General features: G+C 38.8%; 2 protein-coding genes across 2 annotated transcripts; one reads left to right on the forward strand and one right to left on the reverse strand.

Annotated features, from left to right (window-relative positions):
- Window positions 1-19,144: 19,144 nt before the first annotated feature.
- On the reverse strand, window positions 19,145-20,397 carry LOC109204425 (E3 ubiquitin-protein ligase TRIM7). The gene is made up of 2 exons (XM_019365277.1): window positions 20,101-20,397; window positions 19,145-20,053 (listed from the first exon to the last, which is right to left on the reverse strand). Exons 1-2 carry the CDS (start codon window positions 20,395-20,397, stop codon window positions 19,145-19,147), a joined length of 1,206 nt encoding a protein of 401 aa, XP_019220822.1.
- A 1,821-nt stretch (window positions 20,398-22,218) lies between these two features.
- On the forward strand, window positions 22,219-25,066 carry LOC109204655 (nuclear factor 7, brain-like). The gene has a single exon (XM_019366219.2). The coding sequence runs from the start codon at window positions 22,352-22,354 to the stop codon at window positions 23,768-23,770; it is 1,419 nt and encodes a 472-aa protein (XP_019221764.1). The 5' UTR covers window positions 22,219-22,351; the 3' UTR covers window positions 23,771-25,066.
- Window positions 25,067-26,698: the final 1,632 nt, after the last annotated feature.

Raw genomic sequence — 26,698 nt, forward strand, 5'->3', positions numbered from 1 at the left:
TAATTAAACAATAAAATATATTTTTTTATAACATTACATGTAAAGAGTCAAGTGGAAGTTTCTCTAAAGTTATTTAATGATATTTATATTATGAAAGCAGATTTGTTGACATTTTAGGTTTTTTCCCATTATAAGATAAAATAAACACGCACAAAACAAAAGCAAACGGCTAGAACACAAAGCTGTAAAACCCACCCGACTGACCAAAATCAACTCAAAATACTCCCACACAACAGAACCTCCTCTATTCCTCGCTGGCTTCAAATCTTTCAGTGGAATGATCAGTGGTTCGCATAGCTGGACTGGCCATCGGGCATACCGGGCATTTGCCCGGTGGGCCGCTGGCGATTTTTTGTTTTTATGGGCCGATGGATTTTTTTTTTTTTTAGGAAGGGTATATGAAAGGTGTTGGATTGGCCAATTGGTCATGATCGACTCTGGGCTGGACCAATTACAGCCGAGGAGGCGGGATGCACCCTCCCCCTTGTTTAGCAATCATAGGCTACGTTCACACTGCAGGCGAAAGCGCATCAAATCCGATTTTTTTGATCCTATGCGACCCATATCCGATCATGGTATGACAGTGTGAACGGCACAAATCCGATATTTTCAAATCCGATCTGGGTCACTTTCATATGTGGTACTGAATCCGATACATATCCGATGTTTTAGAAAGCGACTGCTGTTTGAACTGTCAAGTCGCATTAAATCCGTCTTTTACGTCACTGACACAAGACAGACGCCAATTATCAGCGCCGGAGAAGCGCCCGATAAGACATCGTGAACGATTCCTGGCCATCCGGTGAAACTGTTGGAAAGACCATGTTGAAGAAACATGAACATTTTATTTGTACTGTATTTTCTGCAGATTCTGACAGAAATCTGCAACTATCCTTTGAAGCACCGCTCCTCTAAAACAGCAATAAGGATCATTATTAGGTTATTTACATTATTATGTAAATAACAAAATAACTTAAGCAAAAATTGGGAAACATAAAGTCCGAAGTCTTTATATTAAGGGCCATCAGTCAAACAATATTGTTTGCTCTGGGTCTAAACAGAGCGCGTTGTGTGACATCTTCTTTTGCGCATGCGGGCCGCTTTGAGCGTTTGATGTCGCATTTTATGTGTAGTGTGAACAAGCAGACAAAAAAAATCAGATTTGATCAAAAAATCGGAATTGAGCATTAAGACCTGCAGTGTGAACATAGCCTTATAGACGAACTAAATAAAATGGAGAACAAAAAAAGGAAAGGTGGTGTTTATGAAAATATCACTAAATCTGTCATCTATTAATTTTAATATTATTTAATGATCATGTCTCACCTCTAGCGTTCTTGGTCTTAATTTAAGGTTTCTACCATGTGTTGTAGATAGTTCAGGAGGTTAACTCGACCAAGCAGTCTTTTTGTTTCCGCTATGTACTGTTTAAAATCCAGAATAGGGAGGATGGTGTAGGTTTAAGTTCATTAGATTGATACATAAATACCAACAAGGCAGTGTACATCAAAGCAGTTGTTTTCATGCAAAGGCTTTATGGTTTTTCCTATAGCGATTGACAGATCACGTGACTTTCGCGCATTGCATGCCGGGAACTCGTGGCAAAACAATCCAAGTACCGCATCAAATGCAAGCATTTGCAGCACCGCAAAGCGTTCATTCTCCGGTTCCAATACCTTCTTGGTTTTTCTTTGCCTCACAAAAAGAGGAATGTACAAAACGAAGGAGAACAATGCCGGTCCGTACAAAGACAGACTCGACGAAAAGGCAAAGAAAAGATACGAGGTAAAAATCAAAGGAGTGAAAGGGTCAGACCCTTACGAGCACACAGAGTGGACAAAAGACGATAGCGCGCTGCCCAACTTTCACCACGCTCAGATTTATAATTATATGGTTCTTGGAGTGAGTGCATACACTCATGAAGTTTTTAGTAACTTCAGGTCACTGCAACAGGTACAGTTTACCGACGGATGGGTACAGGACCTTGAAATGCACCGTGTAGAATGAAAGACCATCGTACAAACAAAGGTAAGTTTACCAGTCTCACAAATCGTTGTCATAAATACACACTCATAAACCGTTTATTAATATAACCTTTGAGCTCAACGGTAAATAATTAGTAGTGGAAATAATTTCTGGTACGCATCACAGAAATGTAGCAGTGACAATGATATTGTATGTTGTAATCGCACTGGACAATTAGTGATACGAAACAACTGTTTTATCCTGTGAATAAAAGTATATGTTTTTGTCAATGTACCATGGTAACAACAGAAGCGAAACGCAATATTCTGTCAGGACAATTTACTATTTATGTACAATAAACAAAGGAGCCTAGCGCGACAATTTCTGTTCAGCGCCAGACTTGCTTGTAACTTATATCACCAATTATGTTAAGAAAAATGACATATTAGCTCCTACAAAACACTGACCTTTGTGGGAATGCTTGGAGCAGACTAACATGTGAGCTGGAGTGTTCTGAGACGTTATATTTGGTATATCCAGACCATCCGTCGGCTCTTACTTCGGAAACATGGCTTAAAAAAAATTCTCTTCAGCGATGTAATCCGATAAAAAAAAAAACAAAAAACAAAAAAACGATCTCTTTACCCGTTGGCTTCCCGTGGCTGTCATGTCATTGCAGTTAATAATACAACAGCTTCTTGACATTTTTTGGGTTTCTTTTTATCGCTGTGTAACTGAGTTCAATTGAAAGCCTGCGTGCGCTAGTACCTCTTGCCACAAGTTCCCAGAATCTTTTGCCGATTTTACCCCTGAATGACGTCACATTTTCAATCTCTATCCTGGTGGGCCGGTCTCTAGTCAAAATGCCCGGGCCGATTTTTTGTCCCAGTCCAGCCCTGGTGGTTCGCTATCTGTCACCATCAAAACACCACAAATCCCGCGAATGATTCACTTCCTTATAAACCACTGAATCAGACACCGAAGCAGTTAGGCTCTAAATGAAGCTTCGGACGTCACTGATCACGTGACTCTGGCCAAACGAATCAAGCTTCGACACAGTGCTTCTGAAGCAGTGTGTTGATTTTTTTGACACACGCACCGAAGCGTCAGCTTCAAGCGAGCCATCACTAGTTGTATTATTATTTCAGCAAAGACTTGAAAAGGATTTGCTGAGACTGGATTGTCCTCCATCAGCAACAGAGTAAGCATTAAGGCAGGTGTTGTAGACAGTAGGACAAAATATAATGGAAAGGAAAACAGTGGGGTGATATAGAAAATCATCTCTGCAGATCCTCTATCCTCTGCATAAATCAAATTGATACTCCCTATCCAATTTTGTTATTGTAGGGTCTCTACCTCCCAGTATGAAGTATCTTAAGGTGATTATCTGTGAGTTGGAAACTATATAAACAAAATGAATTGAACTGATTTTTTTTTTTTTAACTGGGATGTTATTTCAGTTTTTTAGGGATAGATCCTACGTGAGAAATCTTGCTTGATGAAGGCTGCAAACGAAATAGCTGTGGCAGAAATCGCTATTTTTATTTGTCTCCACCAGATGGCGCTCCTAGGCTGTTATTCAGATACTCCTGTTTTCTGCCTGGGCAGTTGGTCTCAATACAAAAACCAAATAAAAGGAAAAACAGAACATTTTGACCTCTCATGCTTTACTTTATCTTAATACAGCTTAAAAACGACACACAGAATGTGAAGATTGTGATATCTTACTTATTGAGAAACACTTCAATTAGCTGATCATCACCAAACCAGTTTTACAAGATTTGTTTTTCAGCTGCAACAGGAAACATTTTCTGCGAACATGTCAGCAGGATTGTGTCTGTGACTAAAGACGACTCAGTTAACAAACATGCAAAAAGATTCAAAATTATTGTTCTGTAAAAACTTTGCTGAGATTTTTTCTCCACTTTTCTTTAAAATGTAGTTCATTAATGATAATAATAATAATAATAATAATAATAATAATAATAATGATACATTTTATTTGAGGGCGCCTTTCAGAAACCCAAGGTCACCTTACAAAAAAATACAATTAATAAAAGGAACAGTAGTCATAAAATACATAAAATAAGTTAAAATTACAAAACAGAGCGTGACAACAGGTAAAATCAGCATTAAAGCAAATAAGCCAGTTTAAACAGATGTGTTTTGAGCTGTGTCTTAAATACGGAGAGGGAGTCAATATTTCTTAGTGCAGGAGGAAGAGAGTTCCAGAGCCGGGGAGCAGAGCAACTGAAAGCTCTGTTCCCCATAGTAATAAGGTGTGAGGACGGAACAGTAAGATGAATAGCAGATGATGATCTGAGAGGGCGGGAAACAGTGGTGATATGGAGCAGGTCACACAAATATGAAGGAGCAGATTTATGGATACACTTGTATGTAAGAAGTAAGATTTTAAAATTTATCCTGGCTTCTATGGGGAACCAGTGAAGCTGCTGAAGAACTGGGGTAATATGAGCACTTAACGGAGTGCGAGTTATGACCCGAGCTGCAGAATTTTGAAGAAGTTGGAGTTTATGAAGGGACCTTTTAGGGAGACCAAATAGGAGGGAATTACAGTAATCAATAGGGGATGTAATAAGACTTTGGACAATGATGGCAGCAGCATGGGGGGTAAGGAAGGGACGGAGTCGGTTAATATTATGTAAATGGAAGTAAGCAGACCGGGTTATGTAATTAATGTGAGACTGGAATGAAAGAGTATTATCAAGTATGACACCCAAACTCTTAACCTGAGGGGAGGCAAGGGTGGGAGAACTTTCAGTGTTAATGGAAAAACTGTGGGATTTGGTTAAGATAGATGGTGTACCAACAAGTAAAACTTCAGTTTTATTACTGTTAAGTTTGAGTAAATTGGAGGAGAACCAAGATCTAATCTCAATAAGACAGTCTGAGAGGGAGGTAGGTGGGAGGGATGAATTGGGTTTAGAAGAAAGGTAGAGCTGGGTGTCATCGGCATAACAGTGAAAATTTATATTATATTTTCGGAATATATAACCAAGAGGAAGCATATAAATAATGAAAAAAAGAGGCCCCAATACTGAACCCTGGGGCACACCAGCAGAAACAGGATAGAGAGTTGAAGAATGGGATTTAAGTTGGGTAAACTGAGTGCAGTCTGAGAGATAGGAGGTAAACCAGGCAAGGGGGGTGTGACTAATACCAATGGAAGCTAACCGGTTCAGGAGAATATTGTGAGAAATGGTATCAAACGCCGCACTAAGATCAAGAAGGATGAGAATGGATAGGAGACCAGAATCTGCTGCCATCAGAAGGTCATTGGTAATTCTTAACAGAGCAGTTTCTGTGCTATGATTGGGGCGGAAACCAGATCGAAATTGTTCATAGAGATTATGGTCATTGAGATGTAAATGAAGCTGGGCGGCGACAACTTTTTCAAGAATTTTTGAAATAAAGGGGAGATTTGATATAGGGCGAAGATTATCAAAGTTATTGGGGTCTGCACCAGGCTTTTTGAGAATTGGGATAACAGAAGCCTTTTTCAGTGCTTCAGGAACAATTCCAGTGTTCAGGGAGGAATGAATAATATTGGTTATGAGAGGTGCTAACGAGGGAAGACAGGCTTTAACTAACACAGTAGGGAGAGGGTCAAGTTGACAGGTGGATGACTTAGATTTTTTAATGAGATTAGATACGTCAGTTATGGAGGGAAGAGTAAAGCTTGAAAATAACTGACAGGAAGACAGTGGGGGAACCAGGAAGTCTACTTCAGAGTCAGGAGCTCCTAAAGAGTTAAGTTGACGGTGAATGTCTGAGATTATACAAGTGAAAAAAGAGATAAGAGAGTTGCAAAAATCAACAGAATACATCTGGGAGGGGAATGTGTCTGGAGGTTTTGTAATTTTACTGAACAATGAATAGAGGGACCTGGAGTTACCTTCATTAGAACTAATTAAACCAGAGTAGTAAGCAGATTTGGCTGAGGCAATGCAGTCCTTATAGAACAAAACATGATCATTGTGCATTTCTTTATGTACAGTAAGTCCGGTTTTCTTGAATAGACGTTCGAGTTGGTGTCCTTTAGCTTTAAGGTGACGCAGGTCGGAGGTAAACCATGGAGCTGAACGGGAAAATGAGACAGTTCGATGTTTAAGGGGAGCAAATATGTTAAGAAGGTTATGAAGGTTGACATTATAATGACAAACGAGTTCATGAGGGGTTGAGGAGCAGTGGATAGATGGAAGGTCATGGACGGCAGATGAAAAAACAGCTGGGTTGATATTACTAATTTGCCTAAAAGTGATATTACGAGAGATACAGGTTTTGGAAGCGGTTATGTTTGCATCAAAAGAAATAAACATATGATCAGACTGGGGAAACAATATGGCTTTACAATGGGTGGGGGTAATGCCAGAACAACAGACCAAATCCAGGATATGACCTTTGGAATGGGTAGGAAATTTTATGTACTGTAAAAGCCCAAAACTTTCCAGGCAGGAGGTAAAATCTCTGGAAAGAGGGATTTTATTATTGTCCATATGAATATTGAAGTCACTAGCAATGATCAGATTTGGAGAAAGTACAGAAAAATGAGTGAGAAGAGCAGAAAATTCATTTAAAAACTCCTTGTTTGGCTTAGGTGGCCGATAAACAGTACATATGATGGTGGGGGTAGATCCAGGGAGCTGTAGTGCAGTGTATTCAAATGAATGGGAGGGAGGGGCAGAGACAGGGAGCACTTTCCAGTGCCTCCGGTGAATTATCGCGAGACCTCCGCCCCTCCCCGAGATGCGAGGTTGACAGGTGTAAACAAACTCAGATGGAGTGGAGTCGTTGAGAGAAACAACGGCTGTATCCCGTTTCAGGGTCTGCAGCCTTAAAGTACGCAGCCCACAAGGGCCGCGTAGTCAAAGACCGCTAAGGCCGGAAGTGCGAGGCTTGTGAAATGGGACGGTCTAGCCTCCGTCGCGCTACCCAGGTTGCCTAGCAACTATGATACTACCAGCTGGAAACGTTTCATACAGCTTTGTTTGACAGAAATGACGGAGAACATATTTTGTTCATTTGTTTGTTTGTTTCTACATGAGCTTTGATCATTCTCTGTAAGATTAAGGTCAGCTATTGAACGGCGTATATTTTAAAGTAAAGGCTTTAAAACCAAGTTAGTACAAACGTCACTAATGTCACATAACTTTGCCGACATGTGGCCAACAGTAATGTTTTAATGTTCTTCGTTATTAAACATTTGCACATAAATAAGTGACATAATATTCAGTACTTACTTTTAAAAGTTTACTCTTCGGGCGCCCCTCATCCGCCGTTTTTTTTCGGCAAAGTTATCCACACCCACCGCCGCGCTATGCATTCTGGGATATATTGGGCCACGAAGTCTACACCGCCACGTCCTTAAAATTCAGGGAAATGTAGGACGCATTTGAGGGCCGCATTTCTTTTTTTTAAATAAACTTTATTTAACAAACAATGAGTATACAACATACGAACAGATGAAGTATACAAAACAACAGAACATGAACACACAAAGCCAGGGGTAAAAGAAAAAAGTAACAATTATAAGAATACACGCAAAAAATCACATACATATATTGTTTTGAGAGCCTTTTTGTTGGTGGAGTCTGATATTGATTGTATGTACATTTCCACATCCTTAAAAAAAATGACAGAAATGTGGTGTTTTGTTAGTAAACTTACATTTATGGATAACAAATTTAGCTAAAAGTATTAACAAATTTATCATAAAAAAAACATTTATCATTCTTCTTGGGGGAACTTAAAGAAACAAAATAAAACATTTTCCCATCGTAAAGAAAACTCCCTTAAAATATGGACAATAACAAAACTGCTAAATTCCTTCCAGAATCTCTGTGTACCAAAAAAGATGTGTCACAGTTTCTGGATGATCCCCACAGAAAGTACAATTAGTATTTATGTCCCTTTTAAATTTTACCATGTAGTGACTGGCTGGATAACATTTATGTAGAATTTTAAATGAGACTTCTTTCACCTTATTTACAATCAAATATTTATGGGGGATCATCCAGACTGTCTTCCACTTGATATCTGGAACATATCGGTTCCAATAAGATATTATATATGGGAGAGAGACGATATCTTCTTGGAATAAACTACGTATTCTCTTATTGCTGTTACCAGGTTCCTGTGAAAAGCAGATTTTTCCTATTGGTGACTCAGCTGGATCAGGGAGAGTGACTGAGGTAGATATTGAGCTGTCAGTGTTTTTATATAACATTAAATTCCCTGAGGGTATGGCACCAAGCACCATTGAGAATTCCTGAACACTGATTGGAAAATTATATAGTGCAATAAAGTCGTTGTAAGTAAGTAGTTGTCCCTCTTTATTAACCAGCTGAGCCACCAATAGGATCCCATTTTGGACCCAAGTTTCCAGAAAAAGGGATTTATTTTTATATAAAATATCTCTGTTGTTCCAGATAAGGTATTTGTGAGGTGAGAAGTTGTGTTTATAAATGAGGGTCCACGCTAAGAGGACTTGCTTATGGAAGGATGAAAGTTTTACAGGGAGTTTCTCAACATTGTAATTACAATTTAAAATAAAATTAAAGCCACCAAAACGAGAGAAAATATGATATGGTATAAAGTTCCAGATAGAGGTAGGATTTTTAAGAAAATGTTTAGCCCAATTAATTTTGAAAGTGTTATTTAAAGTAGAAAAGTCTAAGACGTTAAGCCCACCTGATTCGTACTTATTCATCACAACAGTTTTTCTAATATAATGCGTACGGTTTTTCCATATAAAATTAAAGAGCATACGGTCAATATCTTTACTAATTTTCTTATCCACATGTAAAGAGAGAGCAGCATATGTTAATCGGGATATCCCTTCAGCTTTAGTAATTAACACTCTACCTTTCAACGACAAGTCCCTCTGCAGCCACTGGTTGAACCTTTTTAGGGTTTTCTGTATAATTGGAGTGAAGTTTGAAGAGCATCTTGATTTCTGGTCTTTGGATATTAGCAGTCCCAAGTATGTGACTTCCTGTTTAACAGAAATATTACAGATAGTATTTGCAGGGCAGTCTTTAATTGCTAGTAACTCATACTTTTTTAGATTTAGGCATAAACCAGAGGCCTCAGAGAAATCACTAATCACACTAAGGGCTGGAGGGATTTGGTTTGCATTCTTCAAGAAGAGTGTGGTGTCATCGGCTAACTGGCTGATGACGAGCTCCTTATCACCTATGGTGATTCCTTGTACAACACTGTTTGAAATATTAGTTGCAAGAATTTGTGTACAAAGTAAAAATAAATATGGTGAAATAGGACATCCTTGGCGAACACCACATTTCAGGTCAAATCTCAGGGTGGAGTCGTTAATCATTTTAATAGAACGATTACCATTTGTATAGAAGGTTTTGACAGCTTTACAGAAAAACTTGCCAAAGCCAAATTTTTCCAAAGAGTGGAAAATAAATTGATGTTCAATTGTATCAAAAGCCTTATAAAAATCCAGGAAGAGAATGAAGCTATTGTCAGGTACCAAATCAGAGTAATCAAGTAAATCCAAAACCAGTCTAATGTTATTAGAAATGTGTCTATTTCTCATAAAGCCTGATTGTGTCTCATCAATAATTGTGTCCAAGACCTCTTTAATTCTGTTAGCAAGTATTAAAGCCATAATCTTATAGTCATTATTGAGCAGGGAGATGGGTCTCCAATTATCAATAAAAAGTAAGTCTTTGTTTGGTTTTGGAATAAGTGTTATGAGACCTTGAGTAAGAGTAGGAAGGAGGGTGTTATTCTCTATACTTTCTGTGAAAACCTGCAGTAAAAACGGAGCCAGGAGATTAGAAAATGATTTATAAAACTCTGCAGTCAAACCATCTGTGCCGGGAGATTTATTGGCCTTAAGTGCAGAAATGGAATTACAAACTTCCTCCACAGTCAGAGGGCTGTCACAATAACTTCTATCTTCCACAACAATAGTTTTTAGGTTTTTAATATTATTGAGAAATCGTGTTGAGACAGCCTCATTATATTTTGAGTTGTATAGTTTAGTATAGAATTCGGCACAGAAATGTGAAATTTCTCTAGGATTGTCAGAGACAATGCCATTGATATTTAGTTGATGAATAGAGTTTATTTTTGATCTGTTTTTTTCAAGCCTGAAAAAGTAAGCAGAATTTTGTTCGCCCTCCTCCAGCCACCTCTTCCTGGATCTTATAAAAGCACCCTCAGCCTTGTGTCGATATAAACCGTCCAATTTATTTTGAAGTTCTAGTAAACTTAATTTATCTTCCTCTGACATTTCTTCTGGGGACTTCTGGTAATAAGAGGCAATTCTGCTTATTACTTCTTGTTCTTCAGCTTTCCTTAATTTAGCAATTTGACTCCCATATCTTCTCAAGAATTTGCATGCTTCAAATTTAAAAAGTTCCCAATTGGTACAAAAGGACTTCTCCCTGTTAGCTTTATTCCAATAATAAACAATTAATTTATGAATCTGCATGTTAACCATTTTATCTTTTAGTAAAGAATTATTTAACTTCCAATAAGAGAATTTATGAGGTATATTATCCAGTGCAAACATTTGGACATTAATGTGAATTGCTCTATGATCAGTGAGGGGGGTGGCAAGTATATTAACGGTAATATTATCTTTATCAATACAGTCAGAAACAAGGCAAAAGTCAATACGTGATTGCCTGGATCCTGTCTTATTGCTCCAAGTAAAGAGTCTATCATCTGGAAATTTTTCTCTCCAAATATCCACAACATTAAATTTTCCCATAAAATTTTTTAAGTTTGCACTGTATGAAGACTGCTGCCCTGGAGGCCACCTATGAACCGTATTGTCTAAAGCGATGTTAAAGTCTCCACCAATTAAGAGGACTGAATTTGGGTATTTGGAGAGCCAGAAATTAATTCTTTCTTCTAAGGAGTCAAGTAATTTATCATTTTCAGTTTTATTATTGTAACCATATATATTTACTGCAATGAAAGTACTGTTATTGTGTCTGATTATTGAGCAGAGGTAGTGTCCTAAGGTGTCACAGTCAGAGTGTAACACATCCCCAGAAAAAGATTTTTTAAGCGTGGCAACTCCAGCAGAAAGCTCAGAGCCATGGGACAACCAGACTTCATTACCCCATTGTGATTTCCAAAAATTTGTATCAGCAGGTGTGGAATGACTCTCTTGGAAAAAGCAAAAATCTGTTTTAAATTGTTTGGCAAACAAAAACAAAGCTTTGCGTTTACAGGTTTGTCTTAAACCCCTAGTATTAAGAGAAACAAATGAAAAAGACAAAGTTATTAGAAAAAAGAAAAAGTAAGTTCTAAACTTCTACAGCTAAGAATGGATCTATAGAATAAGGGGACCGGGTGCTGCACAATTTAGATAATAGAACAGTAAAAACCCTGAGTGACTAAGCTTATAAAAATATAGTATTTAACTATCTGCTATGGTTTAAATATAGCTTTTTATAGATAAACACACTCTTCAACACAAAATAAAACTTTAACCTGAGGGTGAAAATATCAAGTTCACCATGTAAACAAGCTTACAGAAATGTCATTTCGGAGACTGAATAAGCGTCTCTATGAAAGAGGGAAAACTTCTGATCCACTGATGAATCCTCGGCCTCCCACGAAATAAGCCGGCTTACCCTCCTTACGGCTTTGTCTATCATCGACCACAGTTTGTCACGACGTTCTCTGTCCTCCCTGGACAGATCTTCAGCAAACCTCAAATGATTGTCCTGCAGGTAGGAGGATGTTTTGGCTGCTTTCCATACAGCATCTCTGTAGATTCGGGAGGTGAACTGCACGATGATGCCTCTAGGTCTGGTGCTACCTTGTCGCTTGGCTCCGAGTCGGTGTACGGTGTCGATGACGTCAGGCAGCCTATGATTTTGTTCTGGCAGAACAGACTGGCATATCACAGCCACCTTTCCCCTTACGTCTTCTTTCTCAGCCTCCTTGACTCCATGTAGTCTTAGATTCCACCTCCTGGAATATCTTTCCTACTCAGATATTCTCTGTTGACAGTTGTCCACTCGACCTTCCTCTTTAGTTACTTTTTTTTCCAGGTCGCAAACTTTCCCCTTCATATCTTTCATTTCTGCGCACACAAAATCAATTGTCTTTTTGAGACCCTCAATCTGGAGCGTATTCTCTTTCACCATGTTCGAGTTCTCTCTCACCATGCTCTCAATGTTATCAGACCTGGTGTTTATTAGTGCCGACAGACGAGAAATTATCTGATTTACATCAACTGGGTCAGAGCTGCTGCGTTCGTACATCACCTTCTTCGGAGCTGGCGATTTAAGAGGTGTAACAGGGAGAGGTGGGAACTCATCCATTTCTTCTTCGGCTAACGTGAGTGCCACCGTAGTAGCTGCGTAGTTATGGAAGCTATCCATTAGCACGTTGCTGGGCGTAGCACTCTCCTCGTTAGCATTCTCAGGCGCGATCTTAGACTTGGAACTTTCCAGTCCCCTTTTCGCTCCTTTCTGATTCGGCATTCTGCTGCTTCTTGCCCAATGAATGCTGTATCTTCTCTTGTTTAGTGAATTTTTAGTGTTAGCAGTGTAGAATATATATACGGGAAGGGCGGTGTATACGAGTCTGGCCTAAGTCTTCGGTCAGAAAGACTGCAGCAGTCCAGGAGTTTTTAGTTCACTATCTTTAATGAAACTTCACAGAAGAACTGGTTACAGCAGGGCTTGCCATGATAAATCCAACTGTGGTACAGCCAGATATGCACTTATAATTGTGGCAGATGCAGTATTGGTGACTATAAGCATGGTTTTCTGGAAACAGAAACAGGCAATACTATAATTAGCAGGGTCAAAGATAACTAAGCAACAATCAGAACACATCATCTACTCAGACACAGCAATATTTTACAATGTCCACAAGGGGTCACCGTAAGACCAGAAGTTGGCTAAATGGCACATATATTCCCAGTTGCTAGTACCAAGGCAAGAATGTGGCAAGCTAACAACAGCTAAACTAAGCAATAAATAACAGAAAAATCCTTTAACCGCGGGATATAATCGTTGGAGGAGATTCTGGCCACTGGTATTAACTTAGTGCAAATTAACTAAATAATTAAATAATTAAATAAACCTACTAACGTGATATCAGTGTACCGAGGCATAACTTTAGCTTTAACATGCACAAACAACTATAACTATTATCGTACCAGTTAACCTGTCAAAGGTAATAACACTTACAGTTTCATTAACGCACACGGGATCACACAAACTGCGTTACAACTGCCATGCTCTGTCGCTGCGCCTTTCGTCTCTCACTCCCACTCTCCCTCTGCGTGATGTGCACATGATCAATGATGCGCTCATTTGGGTGCGCTTGATTCTTGCCTCTAGCCATCCTGAGGCCGAGTCAGCAGGGAATTTGCACAAGCAGCATAAAGTTGAGGTTTTACCGTTGTTCACGAACTTTCTGTGCAGAACTCGGTAGAGAGCGTCTACTCACTCCGCCATCTTGGCACGCCCCCCCGGGTAGTGACAGCGCCAGCGTTCACTCGACCGGAAGTTCAAAGCGTCTTACAGACAATTCATGGCAGGAACGGAGGTTAAATATAAATGGAAATTTAAAAATGATTTTAATCTGGGTTTCTTCAAATCAATTCTGCATTAAAGGGTCAACACACCAAAACGGGTTTTGATAACATTTGATTGCTTATGCAAATGGTTTTTTGTTCACGTAAAAGGTTTTTATTTATAACGTGATAATTATGTATATTGTAATAATGTGATATTATGTTGTTCAAACGTGAAAAGCATATTGGTTACAATAATAAACTTTTCACATTATAACGTGATATAGCTCTATTTTTCTTTTACTGGGTGGCAGCTCTACAAATCCGTACCAATCAGTCAAGTGTAGTTACACTGATATCTGACTGAAATGTAGATGCTGCTGAAATAAACATGATATAATTTGATCTGTTTAAATATTTTCAACCTGCTGATGTGATAAAGTTTCAGAACTTAGAAGTCATTTCTTTGAATTTGGAAAACATTAAAATAGAAGTGTTACTATAGAATGTTATTTAACTGAAAAAAAGGTGCTGATAATCAGGATAATTGAGATGTTTTTGTTGTAAAGCTATCTCTTGCTTATCTGACACAAGTTTAATCATTACTCCTTTTAAGAAGTGTCACAGTTTACTGTTCACACTCAACAACTTTGAAAAGCTGTCACGGTTTGCCGGTGCAAGCCGTGTAGAATTATTTAGGACCAGAAGCAGCAGCTCAGGTGCAGGTGAGTACTTATTGACAAGAGTACAAATCAACAGAAATGGTGGGTGACATGAACAGGAAAACCTAAACTGGGTAAAACTAACAAAACAAACCAGAAACGAAGAAGCAGGGAGGTCCAGGGAAATACACATGGAGAGACGGAGGGAGACCAAGGGGAAACAACACAGACGAACCAGCAACGACAAAGACACCAGACACGACTAAAATACACTCAGAGAACACAGGGAGATTACAAACAGGTGGGGGACACAGCTGGGAGTGATTAACGTGACGAGACAAGGGAGGCAAACTGAAAACACTCACATCAGACGCAGACCTTCACAATAAAACAGGAAACACATACACACAAAGACACAGACTAGGAAACGTGGACTTAACACAGGAATAGATGGGCAGAACAGAATAACACTAAACAGGAGGAAGAACAGAACCAAAATAACACTAATAGAAAACCCAAAACGCTGGGTGACAGGGGATTTCTTTAAATCACCCTGCCGCTCTTTCTTTAGCCAAGACTCCTGAGTTTAGAAAACACAAACACTGCAGTTCTTTCACTCGCGAGGGCAGTCATGAACACAGGATCTGCGCCCATTGACTGTCCGCATCCTTTATTTATACTTTTCTGTGTGTGTGTGTGTGTGTGTGTGTGTGTGTGTGTGTGTGTGTATGTGTGTACAAAGGTAACAACGTCATTTAGAGCAGCGGGTTTTTCCCCTTCTCTTCATTTGCATGTTCTCGTAAAAGAGCTGAGCTTGGTCTTCTCTACATCTAAATGTTCAGAACAACAGGATGCGGTTAGTATCTGCATAAGTTCAGCACACAAGTTACTAGGTAAAGAGTCATGTAGAAATGTGCTTAATGATAATACATTTCATGTAGCTGATCACATATATACCATATTGGAATTGCAAGCGAATGCATCTTCAGAGGCCTTTGCGTGTATCTGAATGAAGAGCTAGAGAAAATGGTGGAGAAATACCTGGTACGTTAATTTACCCGTATCTTCACTAAGGAGATGCCCAAAGTTTCAGTTAATGGGGTTTTCTTGTATATTCCAGTAGCTTAAAATGAGTAAAAATAGGGCTTTTAATACTATTTTCTCTCACTCAGATAATTTATGCAACACCATTTCATTCTCCGGATGTAACAACTTTACTTTCAAGATATGCTTTATTAAATTGCCTTTTTAAAATGCTATGTGATGAGCATGAGTGAAAAATCATTCTTACTTTTTGTTTTTTTCCAGGATGTTGATAAAAGCACCACCTGTGCCATAGCAGAGATGCTCTTTTGAATCAGTGTCATTTGACCAGAAGGTACATAGCCAGCAACAATCCTCAGGATGTGTTGATTATTCTAGTGTAAGTAGAAGTGATAGGTGAGTTGGGTAATTCAGTTTTTGCAGTGGTACTGGTGCTTGGTCTTGTCTGTGCACTAAACCTGAGCTACCCTCAGGAACTCAAGTACATATTTGAGGATTTGCAGAAAACTGTCATGGAATTGGATGCACACAAGAAAGTAAAGGTTCTCAAAACACTGCTTTTGCATGAGAAGTGGCATGATTGCAAAAGCTAAACCATGAATTTGGACAGTGAATCTGAAATCATTCACAAAGATGGGATAAAATGAAAAAAAAAATATACAAATTAAGTTAAATATAAGTAATGAAACTTGTATGAAGCTTTGTAACCATGGCAAATATAACAGACAGATAGGCAAAAGCTACTTAATTGAGGTGGACCAACAAAAATAAATTAAATTGGCCATAGCAGGAATAAATGAGCTGAATCATCAGTAATTTATTAAGTTCGTTTGACCCAAGTAAAATATGTTGGAATAAAAGAATTGCATAATGTTAAAATAAAATTGTGGAAATTATTACCATGATTTTTCTTATGTTCATTAAAAATGTTTTTAAATGTACAATGTGCTGACTGGAAGTGGTAGAGTTTCCAAATGACACAAGGTTTTGCTCTCAGTTTAAAGTATAGAGCTGTTGTTGTGCTTTCAACACCAAAGATGTCTCATTCTGTGCTTCAGACATTATACAAAAAGAAATGCCATACATGCTAAAAACTTAATCTTTCAGCCTAAAGACACACACATAGTGTTAAACAGAAGAATACCTTTCCAATGAAATCTCAGTCTGACAGATTTTGATATCAGAGGTTTTCCCATCTCCTGCCTTTCCAATGCTGAAAAATGGGAAGAGTTTCTCAGTGAAAGTGTCTCTGTGAGTGTAGATGTGAGTCATGTCTTCAGGGTCATAGAAGGACACCTCCCCCCTGTCATAGTCCAGCTGGACTCTGATCCTCTGGAGACTCTTCTTCACTGCCACAGGCTCACAAAGACCATTGTAGCACGATCCTCTGCGATGGGTTAAACACCAGATTCCATAGTCTCCTGAAGCAAATCGCTCTTTCTTTGTCTCGACTGACTCTTTAGCTAAACTTACAAGCCAATCAGGATGGTCTCCCACCTCCACGCCCCAGCTGCATTTCCCTGAACTGAAACCTACAGAGCCAAAAACGCTAGCACTATAATTATTTCTCTCTGGATTATCAGGAAGCTGCTGCCATGTCTGTCCTCCACATCTCACACTGGTCAGATCATCAGACAGATAAAGACAGCAGTTTGCAGTGTTTGGGTCCAGAATGACAGGACTGAAGTGGACCTTCTCCTTCATCTTCTCCCACACTCTGAAGGACAGGTTGCCCAGGTGTTTGGCCACATCTATCAGTGCTCCTGAGACCAGCTGTGGATCTGACACTGAGCTCTGGGCTCTGGCTCTGCTCTGAGTGTCTTTATAACTGCTGAGGAATGGCACGCTGTGTTTCTGCAGCTCTTCTTCAACAGCAGAGATGCTGTCTGACAGAGAGGAGATCTGCTCCTCAATCACCTTCATCTCTCTGCTGATAGTCCTCCCCTTCTGCTCCTCTTCCTCCCTCAGAGCTGCCAGTCTGGACTCCTCTTCCTCTTTCAGGAACTGCTGGAGCTTGTTGAACTCTGCTCTGATCTGCCTCTCTGTGGACAACAGCAGCTTCTTCATGGGCTAGCCCACTCATTTCATTGTATGTTTTCTCCACTTGTTTGTATTTGTTCCTCTTGTCCTGCAGAGACTTTAAGTCTCTTGTGGGGCGATCGTGGCTCAAGAGTTGGGAGTTCGCTTTGTAATCGGAAGGTTACCGGTTCGAGCCCCGGCTCCGACAGTCTCGGTCGTTGTGTCCTTGGGCAAGACACTTCACCCGTTGCCTACTGGTGGTGGTCAGAGGGCCCGGTGGCGCCAGTGTCCGGCAGCCTCGCCTCTGTCAGTGCGCCCCAGGGTGGCTGTGGCTACAACGTAGCTTGCCATCACCAGTGTGTGAATGTGTGTGTGAATGGGTGAATGACTGGATATGTAAAGCGCTTTGGGGTCCTTAGGGACTAGAAGGCGCTATATAAATACAGGCCATTTACCATTTACCATTTAAGTCAGATTTCAGCTGCTCGTTCAGGTCACTGACTGCTTCTTCTACAGGAACCACTTTGTGAGTCTGGTGGAGAGAAAACTCACACACAGGACAGATGGCTGCCTGCTGCTAGTGGGGCAGAATTTGTTTTTAGCTTGTTCCCTGAATCTTCGCAGGCAGCTTAAACAGAAGCTATGATGGCATCTCAGAGACACAGGATCTCCGAAAGTCTCACAACAACATACATGGCAGGAAAATGTGTTTTGCAGTCCTGTTTAGGCGTTAAATGTTTTTAAAGAAATATTATAAAAGCTGACCTTCAGCTGACATCTCTGCAGTTTTGTTCATACAAACTATTTTCAGCTCTGTCGGCGTGTAAATATTTCTGTAGGATATGTCTGAATTTTATTTTTACTCTTAAACAACATATGTTAGAGTTTATAAACATACAGGTGTGAGAATGTAAACTTTATCAACATTTGCATTTGATTTCTGTGAGGATCAGACCAAAGTGAGAATCAGTGACTCCATCAAAGCAAACTGCACAAGTCTTCTCTGATATGCAGTTTAACAGAGCTGAGGTTGAATGTGAATGTTTGTATTTACAAACTGACAGAAGTAAATTATCATTTATTCTAAGGAATCAGTAAATGTTTACACAACAATCAAAGTGAAGTTTCATGTTAAATAAATCTGAACCAATGACTGAATGTGTCTGAAAGCTGATTTACAGTCAAACATTAAAACAACAGAATCACCTAATTTGATTTATTTCACTTCACAGAGACATTTTGTGATTCTCAATAATCAACTGAAATGGCTGAAATGAAGATGCTGCTGAAGTAAACATATTGTAATTTTATCTGTTTAAACATTTTTAACCTGCTGATGAGACACAGTTTCAGAACTTAGAAGTCATTTCTTTGAATATGGAAAACTTTAAAGTAGATGTGTTACTATAAAATGTTATTTAACTGAAAACAAGGTGCTGATAATCAGGATAATTTAGATCTTGTAGTTGTAAAGTTGACTCATGCTGATGTGACACAAGTTTAATCATTAATCCTTCTTTAAAGAAGTGTCACAGTTTACTGTTCATACTCAACAACTTTGAAAAGCAAAGAAATCATCACCATTCAGATTTTAAAATTAATAAAATATTTACATAAACAAAATGAGAAATATTGTGAAAATATTCATTTAAAAGAAACAAGAATATTAAAAGCAAAAATTTCTTACAGAAACTCGAGTGGGTCAGATTTTCACATGAAAAAGTTCCTTTGGTTTCATTGAATTGCTAATACTTCCATTGAATCAATAAAATAAAATAAAAACTGATAATGAAGTTAGACAGTTTGATTAATAATTTCCCTAAAATTAAGCTGCTGGACTGAAAGAAAAACCCCCCCAAAACAAAACAAGACAAAAAAAACCCCCCAGTTAAAATAAAGAATCACTTTACAATCAAATCTCAGTCTGACAGATTTTGATATCAGAGGTTTTGGCGTCTCCTGCATTTCCAATATGAAAATATGGGAAGAGTTTCTCAGTGAAAGTGTCTCTGTGAGTGTAGATGTGAGTCATGTCTTCAGGGTCATAGAAGGACACCTCCCCCCTGTCATAGTCCAGCTGGACTCTGATCCTCTGGAGACTCTTCTTCACTCTCACAGTCTGACCAACAACATCAGTGTATTTTCCACTGCGATGCCATAAACACCACCTTCCATATTTTGGTGAAAAAGAAAGCTCTCCCTTCCTGTCAACTGACTCTTTAACTAAACCCACAATCCAGTCAGGATGGTCTCCCACCTCCACCTCCCAGCTGTGTTTCCCTGAGCTGAAGCCCTCAGAGCCAAACACATCGGCATACTCAGTGTTTCTCTCTGGATTATCAGGAACCTGCTGCCATGTCTGTCCTCCACGTCTCACACTGGTCAGATCATCAGACAAACAGAGCCAGCAGTTTGCAGTGTTTGGGTCCAGAATGACAGGACTGAAGTGGACCTTCTCCTTCATCTTCTCCCACACTCTGAAGGACAGGTTGCCCAGGTGTTTGGCCACATCTATCAGTGCTCCTGAGACCAGCTGTGGATCTGACACTGAGCTCTGGGCTCTGGCTCTGCTCTGAGTGTCTTTATAACTGCTGAGGAATGGCACGCTGTGTTTCTGCAGCTCTTCTTCAACAGCAGAGATGCTGTCTGACAGAGAGGAGATCTGCTCCTCAATCATCTTCATCTCTCTGCTGATAGTCCTCCCCTTCTGCTCCTCTTCCTCCCTCAGAGCTGCCAGTCTGGACTCCTCTTCCTCTTTCAGGAACTGCTGGAGTTTGTTGAACTCTGCTCTGATCTGCCTCTCTGTGGACAACAGCTGCTTCTTGGAGTGTTGAATCACTTCATTGTATGTTTCCTCCACTTGTTCACTTGTTTGTATTTGTTCCTCTTGTCCTTCAGGGACTTTAAGTCAGATTTCAGCTGCTCCTTCAGGTCACTGACTGCTTCTTCTACAGGAACCACTTTGTGACTCTGGTGGAGAGAAAACTCACACACAGGACACACAGCTCTCTGCTCGTCCACACAGTTGTTTTTAGTTTGTTCCCAGAATTTCTGCAGGCAGCTTGAACAGAAGTTGTGGTTGCAGCTCAGAGACACAGGATCTCTGAAAGTCTCTGAACACACATGGCAGCTCAGGTAATTTTCAAGAAGAGCTCTCTCAGCCATTTGATCTTCAAGTATTATTAACTCACCAAATTAGCATCTCTTCAACTTTCTGATTAAAATCCTCCAAACGTGTGTTTTTCAGCAGAGATCTCTTTCCCTGTAATGGCGTCTCAGCTCAGTTCAAAAGTTTCGAAATTTACTTTCATTTTCATGGATCACAGTCACGTGTTAAACTGAAAGATGAATATATCATTTGTGTCCACCAGAGGGCGCTGTCAGAGTCATTCAGATAGTTTTGCAGTTTGTGCTTCATAGAAAAAGCCAAAATGTAAAAAATGTTTACCTTTTGAGTTTTTTATGCTAACAGAATATAAAAATGACACAAAGAAGATGAAGCTGTGGTGTTTCAGAACTTCAAGTATCACAAATCAGCTTGTTTTCAGAATTTTTGTTTGCAGCTTGAACAGAAGTTGTGGTTGAAGCCAAGGTCATAAATTTGGATTCAACATTGAGATTGCTAACCTGCCAGACCCCTGCTCTCATCTCCTCCTCTAAAAAAACATAATAGGTTTGATTAAAATGCAACTGAAACATATCAAATCAAATGTTTATTTATAGAAAAATAGAATAAATCATTAAGGAAAATATCCTTGTTATAAACCAAACGTATACAAGTCAAGTACATTTCTTTTGATCAGATTTCATTAAAGTGACAAATATAATACTGTAAACTGGCTACTTCCTGTAAGTAGTTCGAGCTCAAGGACACAGGATCTCTGAATGTCTCTGAAAACATTACAGTTCAAAAATGTTTCTACATTCAACAAATTTAACGTCTTTACAGCTTGTACATTACAGTCCCTCAAGAAAGCAAAGTTCTTTTAGAGAGCTCACCTGTTGTAATGGTCTTCTAGTTAATTATTAATCACCAAACACAATATCTGCTTTTACTACCTGGGCTGTGGCCTCAAACCTGAATAAAACTTTAGACCTTTAGAATCCAACTTTCAAGTCTGTCATGAACTGAAATGTGATGAGCTGACCAGTGTGAGAAATACCAATTAAAAACAATACACAAATGAATAAAAACTAAAAACATCACAGTGGATAATGAGAAACTAGTAATACTGATGAAAAAATAAATTGACTTAAACTTGTTGATATAACTTAATATGACATGACATTAATGACCGTTGTGTGTTTCTGCTATATTTGAATGTTCAGTGATGGATGATGAAGACAATTAAACAACAAAGATATTATTACTAAATTATTATTTGTTTCAGTGTTTGTGTGTGACTGTGCCTTTGTAGTCATGTATGTGAAACGTTCATCTTCTGTAGGTTACCAAGTAGAGGGTCAGGATTTTCTACTGAATGAAAATGCAATACAAATACTTGAAACTGACAACACAGAAGAATTTACTGTCACATGTCATGAGTCATATTCTGGTGAAAAAAAATAAATCACAAGTCCATACATCCAACCTACAGCAGGACCTAAAACTAGCAGCTCAGTAACTGGGTGTTGGTCCTGTCCTTAGTCCAGGGGTGGGGAACTCCAAGCCTCAAGGGCTGGTGTCTTGCAGGTTTTAGATGTGTCCTTGATCCAACACAGCTGATTTTGAAGTTACCTCCTCAGCATGTCTTGAAGTTGTACCGAGGCCTGGTAATGAAGTAATCATTTGATTCAGGTGTGTTGATCAATGGTGATATCTAAAACCTGCAGGACACCGGCCCTTGAGGCCTGGACTTCGCCCCCCTTGCTTTTAGTTCAGAGCCCATTCCAGTTTAACACGTACGGAAGCGTAGAATTGCCACCCAGGCAAAAGAAAAAGAAGAGCTATATCACGTGACTGTGATTCATGAAAATGAAAGTAAATTTCGACACTTTTGAAAGGAGCTGAGACGCCATTACAGGGAGTCAGTCTCTGCTGAAAAACAGGCATTTGGAGGATTTTAATCAGAAAGTTCAAGAGACATATTTTGGTGAGTTAAAAATACTTAAAGATCAAATGGCTGAGAGAGCTCTTTTTGAAAATTTCCTGAGCTGCCATGTGTGTTCAGAGACTTTCAGAGATCCTGTGTCTCTGACCTGCAACCACAGCTTCTGTTCAAGCTGCCTGCAACAATTCTGGGAACAAACTAAAAACAAAAACTGTCCAGTTTGTAAAAGAAAATCTTCAAAGGATCGTCCAGATGTCAACTTTGCGCTGAAAGAACTTGCTGACTCCTTTTCTGGAAGAAAGAAACCTGGATCATCGGAGACAGAAAAACGAGACACGGAATTAACAGTGGTGTGCAGTAAACATGAGGAAGTGCCTAAACTGTTCTGTGTGGATGAGCAGAGAGCTGTGTGTCCTGTGTGTGACTTTTCTCTCCACCAGAGTCACAAAGTGGTTCCTGTAGAAGAAGCAGTCAGTGACCTGAAGGAGCAGCTGAAATTTGACTTAAAGTCTCTGCAGGACAAGAGGAACAAATACAAACAAGTGGAGGAAACATACAATGAAGTGATTCAACACTCCAAGAAGCAGCTGTTGTCCACAGAGAGGCAGATCAGAGCAGAGTTCAACAAACTCCAGCAGTTCCTGAAAGAGGAAGAGGAGTCCAGACTGGCAGCTCTGAGGGAGGAAGAGGAGCAGAAGGGGAGGACTATCAGCAGAGAGATGAAGATGATTGAGGAGCAGATCTCCTCTCTGTCAGACAGCATCTCTGCTGTTGAAGAAGAGCTGCAGAAACACAGCGTGCCATTCCTCAGCAGTTATAAAGACACTCAGAGCAGAGCCAGAGCCCAGAGCTCAGTGTCAGATCCACAGCTGGTCTCAGGAGCACTGATAGATGTGGCCAAACACCTGGGCAACCTGTCCTTCAGAGTGTGGGAGAAGATGAAGGAGAAGGTCCACTTCAGTCCTGTCATTCTGGACCCAAACACTGCAAGTGGCTGGCTCTATCTGTCTGATGATCTGACCAGTGTGAGACATGGAGACACAAAGCAGCAGCTTCCTGATAATCTAGAGAGAAACACTAAGTATGTCACTGTTTTTGGTTCTGAGGGTTTCAGCTCAGGGAAACACAGCTGGGAGGTACAAGTGGGAGACGATCCTGACTGGAATATGGGTTTAGTTAAAGAGTCAGTTGACAGGAAGGGAGAGTGTCCTGCGTCAACAAAATATGGAAGGTGGTGTTTAATGCATCGCAGTGGAAAATACATTAATGGTGTTGGTCAGACTGTGACAGTGAAGAAGAGTCTCCAGAGGATCAGAGTCCAGCTGGACTATGACAGGGGGGAGGTGTCCTTCTATGACCCTGAAGACATGACTCACATCTGCACTCACAGAGACACTTTCACTGAGAAACTCTTCCCTTATTTTCATATTTTTAAGGCAGGAGATGCCAAAACCTCTTTAATCAAAATCTTCCAGACTGAGATTTGATTATAAAGCAATCTCAGCCTTTTAAGAGTGTGTTTAGTGTTTTGTTTTGTTTTTATCTCTCTCTTACAAAATAAGACTTTAGCAAACATGACAGCAGCAGCATAGTTAATTTAAAGGGTCAGTAAAATTTTAATCAAACTGTCTGATTTCATGATGAGGGTTTTATTTTATTTTGCTTAAATGGAACTCGCGACAATTAAATGAAAACCAAAGCAATTTTTTTTCATCTTAAAATGATTTCTACATTCTGCAATTGTATCACATCATCAGGTTAAAAATGTTATAAAGGCACATGCTCAGCAGCATCTTCATTTCATTCAGATACCAGTGTAACTACAGCTGATTGATTGGATTAAATATTTTCTTTCTTGTTCTGTTATTCTATCTCATTTAATTAGGTTTTTGTTTTGATTTCTAAAGAAATCATTAAATATTTCTTAATATACATTATCTTTATTAAAGAAATATCTTTAATATTAAAACATGCTGAACACAGCTGCAGAGATGTCAGATGAAACTCCAAACTTATGAGGACTGCAAAACATATTTTTCTGATGAGACGGAGACAAAGTTAATATTTGTTCTCTGGTTAAATGTTTTTTTCAACATTTTATTTCTACTTTCTCACATTTTAAAAGGTAAATAATCAAACTTAACTTAAGAAGTGAAATCGATCATGAAGACTGATAAAGACTAATTGGCAACTTCAAAAGCGGTAATTTAAACTTCATTACAGGTTATCAGGTGACAGTAAAATATATGCTGAATGTCTGTGTAATGTGTTCAGAGACATTCAGAGATCCTGTGTCCCTGAACTTGAACCACTTACAGGATGTAGTTAGTTTACAGTAATGCAATAGTCACTTTAACAAAATCTGGTCTAAGGAAATTTACTTCATTGGTATACATTCAGTTTATAACAAACATATGAATAAAAAATAAACCTTTACATATTTCAGTTACATTTTACTTAAAATTATTGCTTCATGTTTATGGGAGCACATAAACTTTTGTGTTTGTGTGTGTGTGCGTATGTGTGTGTGCATGGCATGAGTGCACATGCATCGCAAGGAATTGTAACACACTCAGAAGAACAGGTTGGATATAATGAGTTTGTCGCCATCAGGATAGAGTGGGAAGACAGGGATTGAAATTCTCATGACCATTGATTAACAACCACTGGTCAAAGTCCACTGATCCATGGCCATGAGTACCATGAGAATGGCTGCAATCACAGCATTGTAAGATGGTGAAAGATGTACCCTTAGGCCCCCTCCTCGATTCAGAGACGGTCTATCCCTTTTCACGTAAAGTGCTGCTAGTTTCAGTCATTATGCAAATGTACTGTTTATAAGATTGGGGAAACCTGCAGTCAGCTGAGACTGAAGAAGTCACTTGGATGAGTGATGAAACATTTCTTCCACAAACCGCTACGTCCAGATGAACAGAATCAACTTTTGGAGTTGTATGAACAAAGCTGCAGAGATGTCAGATGAAGGTCCAACTTTATAATATTGGTGGGTTTTTTTGTATATTATATTTACTCACAAGATGGAGACAAAGTTCATATTATCAAAGGTTTTTTTAAACATTTTATTTCCAGTTTCTCACATTTTTAAATGTTAAATCATTAAATGTTAGAAATGACTTCACTTAACAGGTAAAACAGAACATTAAGACTGAACCGAGTTCATCTGTAAATAGTTTAAATAGACAAATAAAACATCTTTTTCTTGTATTTCCATAAACTCTGGATCTAAATAATTCATTTGTCAAGAGTTATTTAGAAATGTTGAGTTACTATAATTGTCAGAGAAAGATGATGAGTGATTAATTAAAAGCCAATAAAACTTTATCTATTCTTTTTGCCAACTGAATCTTTTTTTTAAACGCTGCTGCCAAAACTTGATATTAAGTCAGACTGAGATTTCATTATAAGGTGAACATTTTCTTATGAGGGAAAGTTGCAGTGGCAAAGCTTTATCGTAAAACTTTGTTTTTTTTAACGTTCTTATTATTGGCAAACATATTGTCTATGGCTGATTGATATTTTACTCATTAGCACCAGCAGTGAAGTTTTGTTTATTGTTATAGTTGTTTTTCCTGAAAATCAGCTCTCAGGCATTTAACCCAGCATTTAGTGTTATTTAATTCAAACACGTTCATCACAGAAGTTATAATATTGGTGCTTTATTCATATATTATATTTACTCATAAGATGGAGACAAAGGTCATATTTTTGTTTATGGAAAATGTTTTTTAAACATTTTATTTCCAGTTTCTCACATTTTTAATTGTAAATCACAAATGTTAGAAATAACTTCACTTAACAGGTAAAACAGAACATTAAGACTGAACCGAGTTCATCTGTAGTTCAATGCGAGTTTAAACACATTCATCACAGAAATTTCTACCTTTATTGTTGTTGTTAAATTAAATTCATTTCTTAGAATAAAAGAACATTTCAATACTCTTGTACTGAAACTGTTTTCTTGAATCAGTTGTAGCACTGATGTCACTGTAAAACAGATTTATAAGATAATGGACCTGTTCTGGGTTCACAGGAGTGATGGAGCAAAGCACAGTGAAGAAACCTTGAAATAAAAGCTGCCATCTTTAATAAAACAGGAACACATAAACACAATCAGTCGATGTTAAGTAGGTCACACTTATCCTTCCATTTGTTCCAAATCCCACACCTCGGTTGTTGATTTAAACTTTAGTTTTTGATATAAGAATCAGAAACCTTCAGTTTCAGAATTTACTTCTTTAAAAGACTTTAAGAGAATTAAAGAGCAGTCTCTTCTGTGCAGGAATAATGAAGCCAATTTAGTGTTTTGAGCTCATTTAACTTGTGCTCATTATTAATCACTCTGACTAGTTTCTGTCTTGCATGAGCAATCAAATGTGATCAAAACCCTTTGTTGA

This window comes from Oreochromis niloticus, linkage group LG12 (genome assembly GCF_001858045.2).
Source record: "Oreochromis niloticus isolate F11D_XX linkage group LG12, O_niloticus_UMD_NMBU, whole genome shotgun sequence".
Classification (NCBI taxonomy): domain Eukaryota; kingdom Metazoa; phylum Chordata; class Actinopteri; order Cichliformes; family Cichlidae; genus Oreochromis; species Oreochromis niloticus.